Consider the following 20912-nt stretch of genomic DNA (forward strand, 5'->3'; position numbering starts at 1 on the left):
GCCAACCATACATTAAATAAACAACCATGCATGGGTATACTACCCCTAGCTACCCCTGTCCTGTTATGAGGACATGCTGGAAATAGTATTTGATGGGCCCCTACAGAACTACAGAATTCACTTCCTACATATGGTAAGGTAAATATAGGAGACAACCAAAATCACTGGCAGAGAAGTCCAGCCCCAAGAATAATTGTATAGCCAACTAATGAGATTAGTGGAGAGCCAGTTGAGAAAAAGTTTTAACTCTTGCCTACCTCTCAGAGCAGCACTACAAACAAGGAGCATTGGAGCTTTGATTAATCACCTCCTTAAAATATAGTTTCCGTACATTTTATATTAAGTCTTTTTGAATGTTTGCATTTTTTGAAACCTTATCTTTCTCAATAAATCCTTAAAACCTGATTTTTCTAAATGAAATCCATAAAACCTCCAGTTCCTCAATCAATCCTTGAAACCTTGTCAATCACCTCTTGAACCTTCATCTTTCTCAACAGTATTAAAAAGCTCCTGTCTTTCTACCAATCCTTAAAGTGAATCTATCAGGGCTATTTGTTGATAGTCTATAGTTCCAAATAGCCATAAGTACCGTATATACTCGTGTATAAGCCGAGATTTTCAGCACAAAAAATGTGCTGAAAAACCTCACCTCGGCTTATACACGAGTCAACTAAGAAACAATAAATAGTCAACTAAAAAATAATAATACTCACCCTCCGGTATCCGGATCCTCGGCGGCAGCTCCCGATTCTCGGCAGCGGCTCCGCTCCTCTCTTCTTTCTTCACTGGCGGCTCCCGGGCTCTTTGCCTACTTCGCTAGCCGGCAGTCGCGTCCATGCGATCTGCCAACGGGCACACACGCTGATGACGTAATCGGCGGCGACACTGTCGCATCATAGTGTGCGCCCACCCGCAGATCGCATGGACGCGACTGCCGGCTAGCGAAGTAAGCAAAGAGACTGGGAGCCGCAGTGAAGAAAGAAGAGAGGAGCTGCCACCGAGGTTCGGAAGCCGCCGCCAGGACCGGGAGCCACCGCCGAGGACCAGGAGCCATGCCGAGCATCAAAGGTGAGTATCGTCGGAGGGTGAGTATTAAGTTTGTTTTTTTTATTCACTTGGCATACTGGGGGCAGGCTGTATACTACTATTGGGGCAGGCTGTATACTACTATTGGGGCAAGCTGTATACTACATGGGGGCAGGCTGTATACTACTTGGGGGCAGGCTGTATACTCCTAGGGGGCAGGCTGTATGCTACTTGGGGGCAGGCTGTATGCTACTTGGGGCAGGCTGTATGCTACTTGGGGCAGGCTGGCTGTATACTACAGGGGACAGGCTGACTGTATACTACAGGGGGCTGGCTGGCTGTATACTACACCCTCGGCTTATACTCGAGTCAGTAGGTTTTTCCAGTTTTTGGTGGTAAAATTAGGGGTCTGGGCTTATACTCGGGTCGGCTTATACTCGAGTATATACGGTACCTATAGGTGAATAAGTATTCCAAATCATAAAACTTTACACTCAATCCTTATAACCTCAATTTTCTCTACCAATCTTTAAAAATATTACCTTTCTTTCCATGTAAAATAAGACTCAAAAGCTTCTAGTACTTATTAAATTTAATTTAATGAGAGATAATTGAGGTTCAAAAAGAAAAATCTGAATGTGAACTAATTTGCTAATCATTATATGCTATTATTTCAGAACAAGATTATAGATTATGGCTGAACTGTATCATCTGCATGAAATTTGTTATTCATAGAATGTAAGCTCTTGTTGTCAGGGCCCTCACTCCTATTGTCCCATAGGACTGTTTGTACTCTGTAATGTAATATTATATTTGTATGTCTTTTATGATTTGTAAAGCGTTACAAAATTTGATGGCCCTATATAAATAAAGATTATTATTCATCTATTTGCATCCCTATAGCCAACATCCCTTTTCCATAATGTGCCAACCATACATTAAATAAACAATTGTGCATGGGTATACCACCCCCTAGTTACCCCTGTCCTGTTATGAGGACATGCTGGAAAATAGTATTTGAAGGGGTCTGATGCGGATTTAGATCCTGGGCCCCTACAGAATTCACTTCCTACATATGGTACCAAAATAAAGCTTCTTGGGGAGGTTTCCACATTCCATTGAAATGGCTCTTGTGCATATGAATATTAAGAGCATGAACAGATGTACTTGGATTTAGGCAAAAAATTACCCTGCACAGCCACTATGTAGTTCAACTGGTTCTCACATCACAAACACTAAAGATGACATAGACAGAGAAGGTGTAATAATAAGCCAAAATCTCAAGTCAGGAATGTGTATACCACCCAAACTGCATATATATTATAATCCACTACTGGTGGTGATCTATGAGTTAAGACCCCCACTACCTTAAAGTAGAAGTTCATCAACTATGGTGTAAAAAATCATACAAGAATAATTTACAATAATAACACCATGTCTTACCTGCTGTACTTGTTCTGCCAATAAGAAGTAACCAAAATCCCAATGCTAGAAGCCTAAAATAAGAGAAAGATCATATTTATCTGTTGTATATGGTTGAATACATTACACTATACTAATAGTGGATTTGTACAGATCAGATTGTTACATAACTGCCAATAAAATGTTTACACTTACTCTACAAACATTTCCAAATAAATATTAATCAAATATATTAATATTAATAAATAAAATCAGTCAGATAATAATGTATACTGCACAAGACAGGGAGAGGCAAGGTTTATTAAGATTTCAGCAAACCGAGTCTAAGGACCCATGCACATAGCCGTGTGTGTTGGCCAGGAGCTAGCCGCACAAACAGTGGATAACTGATGGCCCTATTGCTCTATATTGGGCACATTCATATGAACATGCCTGCACCACAAAAGAAATACTGTTTAAAGAGAAAGAGAAACAAAGATCTGAAAAAAGGTCATTTATATGTATTAAATGTACATTGTGTTGAGTAACACAACATATATTGCAATGGAACTATAAAGAGAAGAACAGCAAAATCAATGTACAATGCCAGTAGGATCTTTTAGTCCAAGCTGCTTTATTGTGTCTCTCGGCTATATCGAACAATTACTATAATAGAGTTTATGTACTTGACTAAAGGAAAGGTGGGGAGAGGGGGCTGCATGGCCATTTCCAATCCTTTTAAGAGACACATACCGACCCACATTTATCAAAAACAGTACAAACTGTACTATGTGCAGTTCGCGGGAAAAGCAACTGTTTTTTGGTGCACCTTTAACATAGGGCATGAGATAAAATTCTGTTTCACACTACATGATAAATGTGGTGCACTGTCTAACTGTGCACAGAAACACCCCTTTTAGTGCAGAATAGTGCAGCAGTTCTTAAAGGGGTTATCCGGGTTTAAATTTTTTTTTATGGCCGGGCTGGGGAGGGCTAGTTAAACATAATAAACATGGACTTACCTCCTCCGGCGCCGCCGATGTCCCGCGCCGCGGTCACTTCGATCTGTGCCCCTGTAAACAAACAGGGGCACGGAAGCCGCGCACAGGGAGCTTCCGGTCCGCGATGTGGACGGCTCCTCACATGCGTCCCTATCTCTCAGCGTTGTAAGCGCTGGGAGATGGTGCGCATGGGAGCTTCCGGCCGGCCGGAAGCTCCCTGTGCGCCGGTGTAATGAAACCGGCACACGGAGAAGATGGGCGGCGGTGCGGGACATCGGCAGCACCGGAGGAGGTAAGTAGATGTTTATTATGTTTAAATAGCCCTCCCCAGCCCGGACATAAAAAAATTTTTAAACCCGGATAACCCCTTTAAATACACTTCTTAAAGGGTTTTTCCCATGAAGATAAGTTGGGCCCTATCCACAAGATAGGGTCTATCTTGCTGACCAGTGGGGGTCCCAGTGCTGAGACCCCACAGATCACGAAGAGCAGTGCTCTGCAATTTTCGTCAGCTCCATAGAGATTAATGGATCAGAACAGTCATATGCGACCGTCTGCTCCATTAATCCGATGGAGTGATGAGGGGTCCGACGGAGGTACGTGGGACCCCATCGGACCCCTTGTTTTTGTGATCTGTGGGGGGTCTCAGCATACCGTCGATAGGGCCTTACTTTTCTTCTTAGGAAAACCCCTTTAAATACTTTTGCAAGCAGTTTGCACTGGTAGGAATGTGAAAGTCAGACAGAAAACTGATGCAGGGGCCCCTGTGTAACTTTGGACGTGTCTTTCTTTCCTTTCTTGTGGGCGTTATAACCCCCTTTTCTTTTGAATACACATGAGTCACATTCCCATTAGTGTATCAAGCTGTCAGTAAACATTCTATACACATATAAATACTGCTTACACACAACTATTATTACCAGCATTTATTTGGAAAATAAATTATTCTGTAGTACAGATCCTCAGTAAGGTAGAAGCAAGGCTATGAGGCTATTTTTCCCTTACAGAACATTTTCTGCTTAAATTAAAAAAAAATACCTTGCATCATGACACCCCAATGTATTTCCTTGTGTTAGGGTTTTTAAAGTTTCTATGCAGTTTATTCTGAGTTGCCTATACTAGCAACAACAACTGCTAGTTATTAAACTAGTTATGTCTATATCCTTATCAGTGTATCTACAAACACAGAAAGTCGATAGTATAAACATGGCCATGTGTATGCAATGGTGCAATATAAAATTTAAAACACATATAGAAAATATAGAAACACAGAAACCTATAAAAGAAATATTATAAAGAAGAGCTGTACTTAGAAAATCTACACAATGTGGAGGCAATCAGCTCTGATTATCCTGTGCACAAGCAGCAGTCTGAACTATGGAACAAGACTGTGTGTGGCCAAACTGTTAACCAGTAGGCGAGCATTGTAAGAATGGGATAACTGTTTCCATAAATTATAGTTACTAATTGGCTGAGCTTAAATCTGAAATTAGAACATCATGTGACTCTATTCTGGTCTAAATAAGCTAGACAAGTTAATATTCCGAGTAACTACTAACAATGCAAAGAGCACAGAAAACATCATCATTGATTTCTGCTGTAAAACCTTTTCAATGAATTAATTTCATGCTACAGTATATATATATATATATATATATATATATATATATATATATATATATATATATGTATGTATATATTTATGTATATAATGTGTGAGTGTATGTGTATGTATGTTTGTTTGTATGCATGTCCACTAAAGGAATCTGTACCATCGCGTTCAACAAACTTCAACAAACTTTGCACAGCTGCTCTCTGTGACTTCCAAAATACACTTATTAACCATCATATACAGGAGCCATTGTCTGCTGCTGCGGCAGTTAGAGGCTGAGCTTTGATTGGCCGCTATTCTGCCTCGGGTCATTAATATGAGCTCTGAGCTGTGATTGGTTACTATAGACAATGAGTATAAGACAGCTTGTGTGTGAGGTAAGATGGATAGGGATACAGAGATAGGGGGAGATTTCTCACTGAGACAGAGACAGTCAGTGACAGTCCCTGAAAGACTCGGACAGTGACAGTAACGGAAATAGATGGTCAGAGACAGTCACTGAAAGAGACAGTCAGAGACAGTCACTGAAAGACGGTCACAAACAGTCAATGAAAGAGATGGTCAGAGACAGTTACCAAAAGAGAAGGTCAGAGACAGAGAAGGTCAGTGACCGAGACAGTCAGAGAAAGAGATAGATACATATAAAATATTTTTTGTTAATCCATTCTATTTTGTTATAGCAGTTATTTCCTATCCCAGGCAGACCCGGAATCTACAGCTAATATATATATATATATATATATATATATATATATGTATATATATATATATATATATATATATATACACACAAACTGCTGTTTTCACTGGCCGTAATCATAACAGCATATTATTGCAAGGTTTCATATGGCACTAGTTAGAATATAGAAAACTTTGCATTAATCAATAGTACAGTGTGTGCACATAAGGAATAGTACTGTTTCTGGTCATTAAATGGCTGGTATCCTAAGTTGTCTCCAATTGCTGTATAGAGACTAGCAGCTGTACACAGAAGAACCTGTTCTCACTCATATATCAAATAGAATACAGCAGAACAGCACTCACCACTTCTTAAAATGTAATTTATTCTCACAAAAGTCTGTAACATGGTACATCACGGGATGGAGAAAAAAGTGCAGGACATCAAAAATTTACAAGAAACAATAGCTGTTTCACGCCCTTGGCGCTCCTTCAGGTTTACTTGTGTTTTAGAACAATGTTCCTTGCTGTTTAACTTAGTGTTGAGCTGACCTACTAGTCTTTCTAGTTATGTATTTGGCTAGTGGTTTATTCCGGAGAATTTGACTCCTATCATGTCCAGGCTACTCGGCTACCCATCACATGAAACCACACCTTACCTAACAATACTCATTATTCCCAACAGCTGATAAAACATGCACCCATGAAAGCAAATCCAAAGAAGTCTTATGAGTGTGAAAAGGTTGTGGTTTCTTGTAAATTTTTGATGTCATACACTTTTTCCTCCCTCCCTTGTGTATAAATGAAATTTTAAGAAGACCAAGGGGTGAGTGGCGTTTTGCTGTTTTCTATTTCATATTTTCCAATACTTATTGAGAGCTAAGCACCACTTTTAGGATTTAGTATTGATCTTAATCTCCATGCCACAGTAACATAGTTTACGACAAAGTATTTATGAAGGTGTCTGTGAAGAACCGTGGCCATTCGGAATTTTGTTCTTTGATTGTTACTATCTGTTTTCTCTAAGTTTGGGGACACCATACACAACAGATGAATATCAGCCAACCAACTATTGTGTAGGTACCTCCAACTCCCAATAAAGATTGATCAAGTTGGAGTTAAATTGCCTGAGCCTCTTGTTTTAAGGAGATAAACCAATGAAGTCTGGCAGCAGCTTTCTCATGTTATTAGACATACACATACTATTAAAAAGTAAAGCATAAAGTACATATATATATATGTACTGTATTAAGCCTCAATCCCACAAACATTTTCAAGGGCCATACGCTAGTGGGCTTTTTTTTTAATTTAATAGCCTGTGCATGAGCCAACTGCCCAGACTGCAAAAGACAGAGCAGGTCCTATTCCTGCTCGTCTAAGCAGCCATTTGTCTTTTTCTATTGTCATTGGCACATGAATTCTGCTCATCTGCCAATGACAGACGTACTGAAAACAAGGGAATGCGGGCATTGAAAGAGGCCTAAGAAATAGTTCTTTATATGTACAGTATATGACACTGCTATGTGGAAAAGGGTCCTCTTGGAATTTATTAATTGGTATGTTTTTAGAATAGGTAATCAATATAAAGGCAGTGGAGGTACACCTAGGACCCTCATGGATCAGCAGATAACAGGGTGCAGCTACAGCACAGTATTGTCACTTTGCAATAAAATGTATAGTCCATATGACACATTACTACAGCTACATCTCAGTCTTATTCACATTCTTCAATACAATTCTACACTTGAAAAATATGTTTATATTGGAAAATTACAGTGTACTGCATGTTTAGGCTTTGACCTTAAAGAGGACCTGTCACCCATAAATAATGCACTAGGAGCTGCTTACTAAAGTAAGAAGCTCCTAGCGCTACCCCATTTTTAGCAGTGATAAACTGCTTTCTTTATCGGAACCCTCCAATAAAGCTATCAGATACTGCTGTGTAGTACAATAGGGATGCTGCACTGCGCTCAAAGCCGGCCATCACGAACTACTAGTGTTGTGCGAACTTGAACTGCAAAGTTCAGGTCTGTACCGAATTTGGTGTGTTTGGCACCCATGGATCTGAAGACAGAACAAGCAACGCAGTTTGGGATCCAGATCCATGTTTGGGAAAAAGTGCCAAGCATCTTAAATGTTTATAAGCCAATAAAGCAGCTTGCAGCTCCTTAGCAAACACAGGCATTGGTAGGCAAGCATGTGATTAACTGGGCTGAACGTGTGACTCTGCACTAAGTTTAAGAGCTGGGTCACATGTCCATATGGCATTGCACACAGGAGATAGAGCTAGGGAGAAGATGCTTTTCTTCATAAAGTCAATCAGATAGGCAGGGACTTCACAAAAACCAGCAGCTGGTCTTTTCAGGGCACTTAGGTATAAGGAAGAGGCTTCTGTTATTAGGGAAAGGTGGAAATCTGAAATAATCGCCCATTTTAGGCCACTCTGAAGGCATCCATTCTGCTACTCATAGGCTGCTACAATGCAGGGATATTCTTACTGCTTATAGAGGATTATACAGCAATACTTGGTAAGACAAGACAGGAATATTAGCATTTACTGCATCATCCAGCAATATCAAACTTTTATTGGAGGATGAGGATGTGGAACTGTGAACAATCAGGGTTTAAGGTTCAGTTGTGGAAGAAGCAAGGGTTGATGTTAAGGTCCTAGACTGAACATGGTGGAAGGCAGTGATACTTTGGGCAAAGAGATTATGGTCAGGAAGCCCTGGGCAGCCAGAAGAATAAGCAAAAGGGTGAACAGGTGCATATCCACATCGGCGCCTGCTACTGCTCAAGTCCAGGAACCCAAGAATTAAGGCCATCACACCGGATGTCTGCTGTGTGACATTTCTTACAGAATGCAGAAAACATTTGCATGCTTTTCCCCCAGTCCATAAAGTGAGCCTTTACAATATGAGCACCTAATGTATGACCAGGCATCTACGGAGAAACACAAGCTGCAGTGGCTGAGACACAAAAATTCCTGGAAACACTTATGGCCCCATCTGCTGCTTCAGTTGGCCCAGCCTGTACCACTGCCTTCCAAGTCACAAGGACTCCTGTCACAAGGGAGGATATGACACAACCACTACTGCCACCATGAGCACCACCATCACCAAGCCTTTTCACACGATCCATTCAGCTCTCCATCCCCCAAATAATGGAGAGAAAGTATGAGAGAATTTTGACAAACCGCTTAACTAGACAGGGGATGGGTGTCTGGTTTATCTATTTCCACTTAAATCCAATACGCAAATAACTGGGTTTTAACACCCATATCTTTAACCGCAGTGAGAGGAAGGGTTTTTAGTTTTCCCATTGCTTTTTGTTACCACAGACAGAATAACTGGGTTTGAACACCCAGAGCCTTTGAACCGCTGTGACATCATTTTTTAAATATTGTTTAAAAATCGTTTTCTCTTTTTTATTAATCTTTTTATATTATGTTATTATTTTGGTATTTTAGCTAGTCCTTTGTGGGAAGGGCAACTGCCCTCTTATTCCCAGCATTTTTCAGCCCTCTAGGCCTTGATACTCCATTTTACAGCCATTTTTGGATGTTAAAATTCAAATCCCCGTTAACTTCAATGCAGTTCATGTTTGGGTCAAAGGTCGGCACCAAGTCCGGCTCTGTAACCAAATTTTGGACGAACCTGTCAAACCCGAATTTCAACCAACCTTTCTCATATTTACAAGCCACTAATAAAAGCTTTAGTTGTTATAGCTACAGTAAGTGTTAATAGACCTTGAATTCGGCTTCATGAGTTGTTTCTCAGTAAGGTTCCACATTTTTACCCTGTTTTTAAAACGTGACTTGTTTTCACAATTCCCTGTCTAGAACTAGCTTCTGATTTTGTCTTGATGCTTAACAGGTTAATGCATTTGTTCATTATCTGCCTAAAATGTGCTAATTACATTTTTCTTAAAGTTTTTTTTTAATTGCACTAAGCTGCCATCTGCAGATGATGGGAACAGAAGCGGAGGATCCCTGCAGATCTGTGCCAAGGTAATGTATTTATTTCCCTTGAAAATTTAGCTTTTAGCTATGGTAGAATAACAGTGTCTTCTGGGCCAGCGGATCAAACCACACAAAGAAATACAAATGTCTGGGTAAAATTAACTGAAATCTACCTTTCAGCATCTTCTCTTATAGGGGGTTATTATTACTGTTTATATTAATTAGATAACTTTTACTTTGGGTTAATTTTCACCCCAAAAAACTAAACATTTACTTACCTCCATGGTGTCCCACGGCACCGAAATTCCTAGCCATGCCCCTGTTTGTTTACAGGGCCACGGAAGCTGCGCTGAGTTCAACTTTCGGCCGGCTGAGGTGGCCGGCCATGCCCACCCGTCCCCATATCTCAGTTCTGTATAATACACTGTAAATGGGGATGGGCAGGTGTAGTCGGCCACCCTGGCCGGCCAGAAGCTGAGCTCGGAGAACCTTCTGTGTCCCTGTAAACAAGTAATATGTGAGGTGATATGAGATAATATGTGAGGTGATATAAAAGCCGTGCTGGGGTCCTGGGTTCAAGTTCCATCCAGGTCAACTGCAAAATGTTTGTATGTTCTCTCTGTTTTTGCGTGGGTTTCCTCTGGGTCCTCCAATTTCCTCCCACACTCTCAAAATATACTGTTAGGTTGATTAGATTGTGAGCCCCATTGGGACAGAGACTGATCTGGCAAGCTCTATGCAGCGGTGCAGAAACTGATGTAATATGTAAGTTAACATTAATTAATTTGTGAGGTATTGAGGTAATATATGTGGTAATATCAGATGATATGTTCTCAATTACAATGCTTATATCATCTCTGAGCTGCAATAATCTATCTACCATTAGATCATCTCAGATGCCTACAGCACTGGCTGTGACTAGGGTATTTATCTTCCATTATCATTCTTAGTATAAGGTAGCTTATGTATGAGGTAATGGGGCAGATTTATCAAGCTGTCGGAAAGGCAGAATATTTCTAGTTGCCCATGGCAACCAATCCCTTTAAAATATTCATGAGCACTGGTAAAATGAAAGCTGAGCTGTGATTGGTTGCCATAAGCAACTAGAAATATTCTGACTTTCAGTCAGCTTGATAAATCTGCCCCAAGGTGTTTTTAATTGTTCCGCTCATATCAGATGTGATACTCCAGACACATCCAGAGCTGCAGTCTTATGCATGTCATTATAAGGAGTTGCAGTAAAATCCTTCACATTACCTCGATAGTTATTTAGTTAATCTGTGCTGCATTTCTGTGGTGTTGAATGTAAGATTTGAAATGCTTCTATTATTTTTTATATCTCATAATAAAATGTCTGTCTTTATTAGTTTTTTTTTGTTAGTTTTTTGTTAACCTATTCTCTTTTGCTAAGAGCAGTTATTTAGTATTCCGGCAATGCCAGGTGCTACATTTAATTATAATATAATTCTAACAGTAGATACTCTCCATACAAAGCTATTGTTGACTGGCACTGGCATTAGTTAACATGTTTGCTTGATTGCAAATAAGCACATTTTATGCTTCCCACTCAACATAATTAAACCTGCAAAAATATAAAAAGGTGCCAAAATGGCAGATGCACACCTTCATCTGAGTGAAAATGTGCAACATTTGCCATTTCACGAAAAACTAATAACACTGATGATACTATTCATTCAAGTGCTTTATTGTACAAATGTTCTCCTCGAGTGGATATAGAAAATATTCATTTCATTACCTCTTCATAATGTCTGATATTTTCATGCAATATGTGTTCTCTATATATTCATTTGAATTCTGGTTCAGAGAAATGTAGTGCTGTATTAAATAGTGATGCTGAGTTTACTAAAGAAGGTGCTTTCCTTTCACCTGTCTCTTTGCTCTGGCCTTATGATATCCACAAACCATAATAGGCAATGTGGGCATGGACTGCACACATTGCACAGGGCAGGGGTTCTTTCATCATACAAAATTATAATTCAAGGACTCAACTTCAGTGTCGGGCACTGAAACAGTTCTTACAGTACTGAAACTGCAGTTCAGCCAGCAGACATGAAGTTCTTGCATGTTTCTGTAAAATGCAAGGATTCCCATCCTGTGTGAAATGTATAAGTGTCTATTTCCATGGGCCTAACTGATAATTTGGCTTCTTTCATAGCTAACTAAAAACCTTCTCTATGCTGACTGACACCTGACTGGAGTAGATATGCTCACAGGTATCCTAAGTAACAAATTGGCGGGGGTGTACTAATGCACTTGCACCACAATTCTGGTGGTTTTGCGCCTAAAACACTGTCTAAAATGCCTTGCACCACAATTAACAAGGCTTTTAGACCATTTTTTGGCAACTTTCTGACTTGTCCGAATAAAGGGGCGTGGTTTATGGGAAATCGTCTGTGCGCCCAAAATTCTGGCACACAGTTTAGACCTAAAAGTAGGTGTAAAGTAGGAACCGACTGTCTTATCCTGCAGCCAAAGACTAGTGTTTTTCAGCTAGAAACTGGCAGAACCTGAGACACATTGTTAAATCCCCCCGATTGACCTACAGGGTAGCCATGTAAAATGTATCTAGACGATAGCAGCAGTACTCTTCTGCAGAAAATCATCATAAAAATAAGCTAATAATAACAACAGCAGGCAATAGTTACTATTAGATGTTGTGGATTTACTGAAAGAAGTCTGTTCAAATGCATTGGTGTGTAGAATCTTACCGTACCCACTTTTTAAAAGGAGAGTTTGTGGTGTAAAATGGGAGGGTGTGATGAAAGTATGATCTGGAGCTTAAGTGTTTTCCAATATAGGAGTAAAGCTGTCATGCCACTGCCACACTATAAAATTCTGACAGATGCATAAAGATAAATCAAATCTATATTTAGTGTCTTCATATGAATATGAACAGTTTGATTTTCATATCCACTTTACTGTGTAATATACCAGTTCAGCAGCTGTTGATTTCATTCACTTCTCCCACTCGCTGCTCCTGTAACTCCTATATGTATTGTGGTTGCTGGTGCGCATTGCTATTTTTCTCCTTATACAGCGGACTCCTTCCTCCCTCATCACTAATATCATCCATGAGGTACCTTGGTTTCTGCCTCCTCACTGTGAAGATATCCTCCTTATCTCTAGTCAGTGCGCGTTTTGTATGATATTTTGGGCTATGTGCCCGCTAGCCGTCTATGGTTTTTATCTAATTACTCCTTGTCTGGGCTCCAGACTCAATAACAAACAGCCAAGCCGTGTCTATTCTCGCCAGGAACGATCTGCTATCCTAACCTCCGCAAGCAACTTACAAAGAATTGTTTTGCGGGGGATTCCCAGGACACAGTCTCTAATTTAGATCACACGTAAAAATCAAGAACTCTGGGCAAATGAACAATTTTTATTGGGGAATTCTAATTGTTAATATTAACTTTATTTGCAGAGCTTACTTTACAGGTATATGTATATATACTCTGAAAGTGTCTGCATGTTCGATTTGGTAAATAGTATATTTTTATGTTGTCCAATGTTTAGTATTCGTGGTCATAGTATAGGCTATTTATATCCCAATAGTGGTGGCAGTCATGTAGTATATAATATATCTCATTATATAAGCTTATTTGAGAGTGAAATCAATTCTAGTCTTTGCAGTAAAACTCTATGGATTTATGTAAAAAAATCTATCAATATTTATTTTTATATTTCCATTTGAAATTTTTAAGGGACTTCTCACCCCCCTACCACCAAGTGGAAATTATGCCATTTTATTCCATGAAGCTTTGGAGTATATTTCACTCTGTTGCCAATTGTACCAATATATACTTAGTATATTTAGTGAATTCTGCGCCGGCGGGGTAATATCAAGACTGGTGTACAATGTCCAACTTTTGAAAGGACCAATTATCATGCATATCAACATACAAAATCCAAAATCTCAAAGTAGGCTAGGGTTAATTAATAAATACATTCAACACCCCTGCCAAAGCAAATTTTGTAATTTGTACTATTGTAAAGCAAGCTGGAAGCTGATTGGAGGGTGCTACCAACTGACCAAAGAGTATATAAAGCCCTGGGGGGCGGGAGCACATGGTATTGCATTCTGGGCAGTAGTGAGAGGAGCAGGTCCAGTGTGCAGCTCCCACATAGCAGCCATCCAGATCCACCACCAGGAAGCAGAGGTGCCTCAGACCACGGCCTAGCACCTTAGGGCAAGTCAGGAGACTTAAGCCCTAGAGTAGAGGTCCATCATCTAGACTTGGCTCCATTTTTGCCAGCCCAACCTGAAGTTACTACCAAGCTGTGAACAAACCTTCCTGCGTACCCACTATTTCCATCAGCCTTCCAGCTAGCGGAATCTGTTGCTACCGTTTGACCGTTGCCTGCTGTTTGACGTTGAATAAAGAACTGTAAGCTAATTTGCACAACGTGCCTCAGAGTAATCCCTGAATCAGGCTGTATCACCACCATGGGTTCCCCAACCTTCATCATCCAGGGACTCCTACATATACCTCAGGGGTTTTCCCGAAGAAAACCTATAGCAGCCTCCATAGAGCCTCAGCCTCTCCCTCCATATTTCTTGCACACACCTCTGGCTGGAGGCCCGACCGCCAGTCCCAATACCATGCACTGTGACCATAGCGTGCCCAAGGCCGCATAAGCCAGCCACTCCGGTACTCTGGGCCCCAGCTGTCTAAAGCCACCAAAGACCAGGCCTCATTGGAGGATGTTGCATACAATATTATACCGTTGGCAGCTGGTCTTTTCAGCTTGCATAATTGATATTTTATTATGGACAGGTACTATTCATTTCTATTTATTTGAATATCCTATATCCATGTATATTTTAGCTATGGATATTTGTAATATTGTGATTAATCAGCACATCTCAGGTAACCAAGATGTTTGCAGCAGGTTAAAGAGGTTCTCCAGTCTTATTCTCAAAAATATTCTCTTATGTTTCATGCTTTTATTTAGATATTGCTGTATTGCTGATGTTTCTTCCATTCATATATTCATGATATATTAATGTGTTACATAGTTTATACGGTTGAAAAAAGACACATGTCCATCAAGTTCAACCAAGGAATGGAAGGGATTGGATGACGAAGGGATTTAGAGGAAACAATTCTATATAACATAACTGTCAATGTTCTTTAGGTGTAAAAAGGCATCTAGACCCTTCTTAAAGCTCTCTTCTGCCCCTACTGTGACCAGCGCCTGAGGCAGGCTATTCCACATATTGACAGTTCTCACAGTAAAAAAGCTCTATCCTCTGGTGATTAAACCATGTTTTCTCCAGATGGAGACAGTGCCCCCTTGCCTTCTGATATGATTTAATCTGGAACAACTTTCCACCAAATTTTTTGTAGGAACCATTCATATATTTAAGTAAAGTAATCATGTCCCCTCATATTCGTCTCTTTTCCATTCTAAATGTTTTTATCTTTCCTCATAACTGAGACCCTCCATACCCTTTATTATTTTTGTTGCTCTATATGGTACCCTGTCAGTCTCCATGACATCCTTTTATTGACTGGTGCCCAAAAAAAGGCTAAATCTTACAACCAATGCCTTGTACAATGCCTTCTACAGTGGTAATATTACATCCCTATACTGAGAGTCCATAGCACTTCTAATACATGACAAGATCTTGCTGGCTTTAGAGGCAGCTGATTGACATTGCTTGCCGGTATTTAACTTATGATCTACTAGTACACCTGGGTTCTTCTCAACAAGGGACTCTCCAAGATTTAATCCCCAAGGACATATGTTGCCTGTGGACTATTAGCCCCTAGATGCATAACCTTATATTTGTCCAAGTCACCCTGCAGCCTATGAACATCCCCCATAGACTGTATAGCACTACACAGCTTGATGCCATCTGCAAAAACAGAAACAGTGCTATTAATTCCTACCTCTATATCACTAATAAATATATTAAATAATAGTGGGCCAAGCACAGAACCCTGGGGTATACCACTCATAACTGGTGACCATTCCGAGTAGGAATCAATCATTGACCACAACTCTCTGGATACTATCCTTCAGCCAGTTTTCAATCCAATTGCAAATGATTACTGCCAAACCAATAGATCTTATTTTACCCATCAGGATTCTATGAGGGACAGCGTCAAATGCCTTTTCAAAGACCAAGAACACAATATCCACAGAGGCTCCTCCATCCAGGCATCTGCTCACCTCTTCATAGAAGCAGATCAGTTTAGTCTGACAACTTCAATCCTTAGTCGAAAAGTGCCAGACAAGTAAATTTTATTTTACACAGAATAAATGGCAACACAACAGAGACAATACATATAAAAACAGTGAGTGCCATGTAATCACAGAAGCAGCAACTAATTAGGAGAAACAGGCATGGTACAGAAAGTGTAGTGCAGGTCAGAACCAGAGTAAAACCTCATAGGCAAAGAGAAAACGCATAAATCATAAGGAGCTGACCCTAAGACATAGTTACCTATACCAATAAAACAGGCACACGCTGTACAAGCCCGACATGTGTTTCGCTAGTAGCTTTCTCAAGGGGAGAAAAGCGTGAGCCTGTCACATACTTTTGTATGTATTCTTTTAGCAGCCCCTCCAATGTTTTCACATTATCACAATTGCAGTTAAACTTACAGGGTTGTAATTGCCTGGCGAAGTTCTAGGGCCTTTTTGAAAAATTGGCACCACATTTGCCTTGCGCCAGTCATTTGGCATCGTACCAGTCATCAGAGAATTTCTGATTTTTTACAGCGGCACAGAAATAACAGAACTGAGTTCTTTAAGAACTCTGGGGTGTAACCCATCTGGTCCAGGAGCCTTGTACACATTGATTTTATTGAGCTTAGATTGGATCATGTCTACATTCAGCCAGTATAGTATATTACAGGATGCATGACCGGCACTGGCACCACCCGCAGCAGAAGTTCTTAGTATCTCCGCCTTCTCTTGGTCTCTTGTCACAAATGCCCCATTTTCATAATAAAAGGATCCAACCTGCTCTGACCCCTTTTTATTCGCATTAATATACTTAAAACATTTCTTAGGATTTGTTTGGCCACCTGTCGTTCATTTTGTATTTTTGCATGATTTCATTTCCTCCTTACAGATTTTGGTAAGTGTTTTTTAATTATTGAAGGCTTCAGGTGACCCGTCAGATTTATCATTTTTCAATGCCTTCTTTTTATCATTAATTCCCCTTTTAACTGCAGCTGTAAGCCACACGGGGTGTAATCTAGCCCGTCTATTCTTGTTACCTATAGGAATAAATTTAGAAGTATAATGACCCAGATAGATTTGAAAGTCTCCCATTTAGCATTAGTATCACCATGTGACAGTATGTGATCCCAGTTGATATCCTGTAGTACAGCCCTGAATTTGTGGAAATTAGCCTTCTTAAAATTCAATGTTTTCAATTTTCCCACATGTTTTTGCTTTTTACAGTTTAAAAAGGAAAATAATTATATTATGATCGCTGTTCCCAAGGGGTTCCTGGACACTGACATTTTGGACAATCTCCTCATTGTTACTAATCACAAGGTCCAACAATGCGCCACCTCTTGTGGGATCTTCTACAAGCTGTAACATTAAATTATCCTGCAGAAAGTTGATAAAATTCCCCCCTTCACAAATGGAGAAAAGCCCCGACACCAATTTATATGATCACCACTGTCCCCTCTTTATTAAATATAACATAAGTACACATCTGCTCATTATGATTGTTACAGACCTGCTGATTCCCAATATGAATAGTTTTTGACTAACTCGGTAATCCATACTTTTGTCAACATACTTTGCCCCACGGTGGGGCCCAGCTCTTTACACATCTTCCACAGTACACATCAAAGTGGCAACACTGATAAGAAATGCCAGGGGAGTGGACATATATATGCTGTGCATCTACTGTTTGTGTGTGCATCTGCTCTTTGTGTGTGTGTATCTGCTGTATGTATACTGTGTTTGTGTTTGTGTGTGTACTTTCTGTATAGGTGTGTATATGCTATATGTGTGTTCATGGTGTGTATATACTGTATGTATGTGTCTATATGCTGTATTTGTGTGTACATCTGCTGTATGTCTGTATATGCTGCAAGTGTGTGTATGGTGTGTAAATATTGTATGTATATACAATCGCTTTGTGTAAAATGTTGGGTCCTAAAGCAATGGCAATGTACTGTGTATATACTTTTAATTGTTATATGTTTAATAAAGAAGGGGCCGTCCTACCAAAGTAAGAGAGTAGCAGATGATGATGGGAAGAAGAAAGGAGTTAAGAGTCAGAATTAGCCAGTCGTTAAAGTCAGAGTTAGCCAGTCATCAGAGTCAGAGTTAGCCAGTCATCAGAGTCAGAGTTAGCCAGTCCTCAGAGTCAGAGTTAGCCAGTCGTCAGAGTCAGAGTTAGCCAGTCGTCAGAGTCAGATTTAGCAGTCAGTGTTCAGCAGCAGTCAGAGGAAGTAGACTGAAGGAGAAAGCAGTCGTTGAAGCATATCCTGGACGTGACAGGCAGGAGAACCTGAGGAGCTCAGAGGAACAGAAACAGAAATAGAGTGAATCAGCACAGCAAACAGAGGTTGTGCCTGTAAGAAGCAAAGTGCAGTGCAACTAAGAACCGTATTGAGGAGCACGTGGAGAATCATATTGAGGAGAATAGCTCACCAAGGTGGCCGACATCCCTACAGTTCAAGTTCAAGTGTGCACGTGTTTCTTTGGGGCAAAGCCATTACCACAAGGCAAGTGTTATACACATCCTCCTCCATTCATCCCCTGGGAGCCAGTCCTATTTGGGAAGGGTTCATAACATCCAGTTGACCCACATCTATCTCCCAGGGCCCAAGTCAGCAAATATTATCTAGACTGGTGTTACAAACATTTCCCTAGAAGTCCTTTCCTTCCCCCTTTTCAGGGAGCTTAGTGGCGGCCCCTGGTTCCCCCGTAACCAAAGCATGTGCTTGTTCAGAAATAAGGTTAAGGTAGGTGGTGTGTGTGAAAGGAAAATGCACATGAATACCAACAACAAAGATTTTCCAACAGAATATTGCCTAGCATCACAATCCCTCCTTCAGTTGTCTTATTCCTTTTAGGGACATCTTTGTCCTATCTGCTTCCCAGATAACAGACCCCCATACAATGACCATCCACGTAAACCAAAAGTAAACATGAATGAGACCAGGCCACCTTTTTTTTGTTCTGCGATTCTACAATGCCCATTGAAAGTGTTTTCAACATGTGTACTCTGACTTTTCCTATTGTTGCTACAGTAACTTTTCTTTGGGATCAAAATTTATTTCCTCTGCTCCACACATCGCCACACGTTGGGTTTTTAAACTGAACTATAACTTTCTTCTACCCCTTAAATCCAGTCAACAAAATTTCAATCAAACCATAGAAAGCCAACATTTTCGAATGTGGTTTTTTTTCACCATGGAAATGTTCTGTAGAATTAGACTCCAGGAATAACATCACTGGGAAGATCTTCAAAGCTTAGAATGTTAATAGCTCCACTCCCCCATCTTTATACTGCAGGTATGTTAATAGTGAGTAATGCAAAATAACTCAATGATACATCTATCACTTAGACAGCTCATGAATAATAAACGTTGATGCAAGGATATGGAAATGCAGGGAACACTGATTAACTTCCCATTAAAAAGCAGTGAGAGTAAGGCGAGAAAGAAATTAGTATGTGCATTCTTGGGTGTGTGAGATTAGTTGTAATAACGACATGCAAGATAACTCCTTATTTGCCAGAAAAAAATAAGTGTCCTTGACCGTTTTAAAATATATAGGAACACCTTGCAAGGGAACACATGAACATTAGCAAGTCAGTGCTTGCAACCTTAAAAATATGATTTCCATGAGCAACTAAGATATGTACATCTGTACTGCAGACAGTAAACCCTAAACCAAAAAACGTTTAGTGTTAAATTTAAGGTATAAAAATTGTCTTATTTTTCTCATCTGGAAACTCAAATACTCCCTGTAAAACCTGTAGGATCTATTTTTACAATGCCCTAGTTTTTATAAATATCCCAAGCACTGGTCTAGGTTATATACTGGTAACCGTGTCACTCATCTCAGCATCAAGGCGTTACTTTGTTCTTTGTACGAGACAGAAGACAGGAAGTATCTATTGCCCACTGGTAATGGCAGTCATTTAGAGATTGCTGTAAGGTATAGCTCTGTTTGTTTCCTCATGGCAAAATCCTGAAAATCCAGATAAGAGTAAAACAAATGAAAAAAAATGAAAAAATGAAAAAAAAAGATAAAAAAGGTTGTTAACTACACAAAAAGAAGTATGCTTACACATTCACCATGCATAAATATAGGATACAAGTACTGTTATTACTGAGTAGTCTAACCCTGTTATAAAGATTGTGGAAACCTTTCACAGTTAAATAAAATGTAAACATGTGTTTGAGGTTACCTTGAGAAACCAAAAAAACTATGGGATAGGAGGGTTCCGATAAAGTTAGCAGTTTATCAGTGATAAAAATTGGTTAGCTCTAGGAGCTGCTTACTGTAGTAAGTAGTACTGTAGTAAGCAGTTCTTAGTGCCTGTTTCAGGGGTAAAGGTCCTCTTTAAGAAGTGTCTGCACCACAAATGTGTCACATGCTGTACATATATATATTCACACAGGTATATATAAATATATATATTTATATGCTCTATAATACTCTCTGGTACATGAGCCAGATGTCTGAGCACTGTAGTTTTCACTCTCCTGTTTGTGTTAATCCTGTTTGCAAGTTCATATCTATTTTAACATGATGGATTTACTAGTTTTTAACACTTCTACTTAAAATAGAAGAAGGATTAATCACAATTTTTGTACGTAATAAAAAACACTTGCAAATATTTAAAAAGATCCCTTTCGCAATAGAATTCTATTTTTATTTTTCATCACAAGGTTATATATTTAAACACTATAAAATATATGTCAGAAAAATTCAGCCTGTATGTGTGCCTTGGGGGCAGAGGTTAAGCCTTCACATCTTTTGAAAACCATCTGGAGTTTGCATTTTTCCATACTGATTCCAAAGTATTTATATCAAGATAACAAAATCTCTATGAAAATACCCACAAGTCTCCCAAACAAATGACAAAACTGTTAGCTAAACAAACATTTGGCTGACAGCAAAATCTCCCAGCTCCCTCTCACATGACCACTTTGGCCAAAAGTGCGTCTACCATCTTAAATTTTTAGTTCATCTATTTAGAGTAGGAAGGTTGTGGAGG

At 39.7% G+C, this 20912-nt stretch overlaps 1 protein-coding gene across 2 annotated transcripts in view; it reads right to left on the reverse strand.

Moving 5' to 3' along the window:
* NCAN (neurocan) overlaps nt 1-20912 on the reverse strand; it is a 125199-nt gene that overhangs the window by 85109 nt on the left and 19178 nt on the right. For both annotated transcript variants that reach the window (XM_072155846.1, XM_072155855.1), the window contains exon 2: nt 2470-2522. In XM_072155846.1, the coding sequence (XP_072011947.1) occupies nt 2470-2522 (53 nt within the window). The remainder of the gene's footprint in view (nt 1-2469; nt 2523-20912) is intronic.

This window comes from Engystomops pustulosus, chromosome 1 (assembly GCF_040894005.1).
Source record: "Engystomops pustulosus chromosome 1, aEngPut4.maternal, whole genome shotgun sequence".
Taxonomy (NCBI): Eukaryota; Metazoa; Chordata; class Amphibia; order Anura; family Leptodactylidae; genus Engystomops; species Engystomops pustulosus.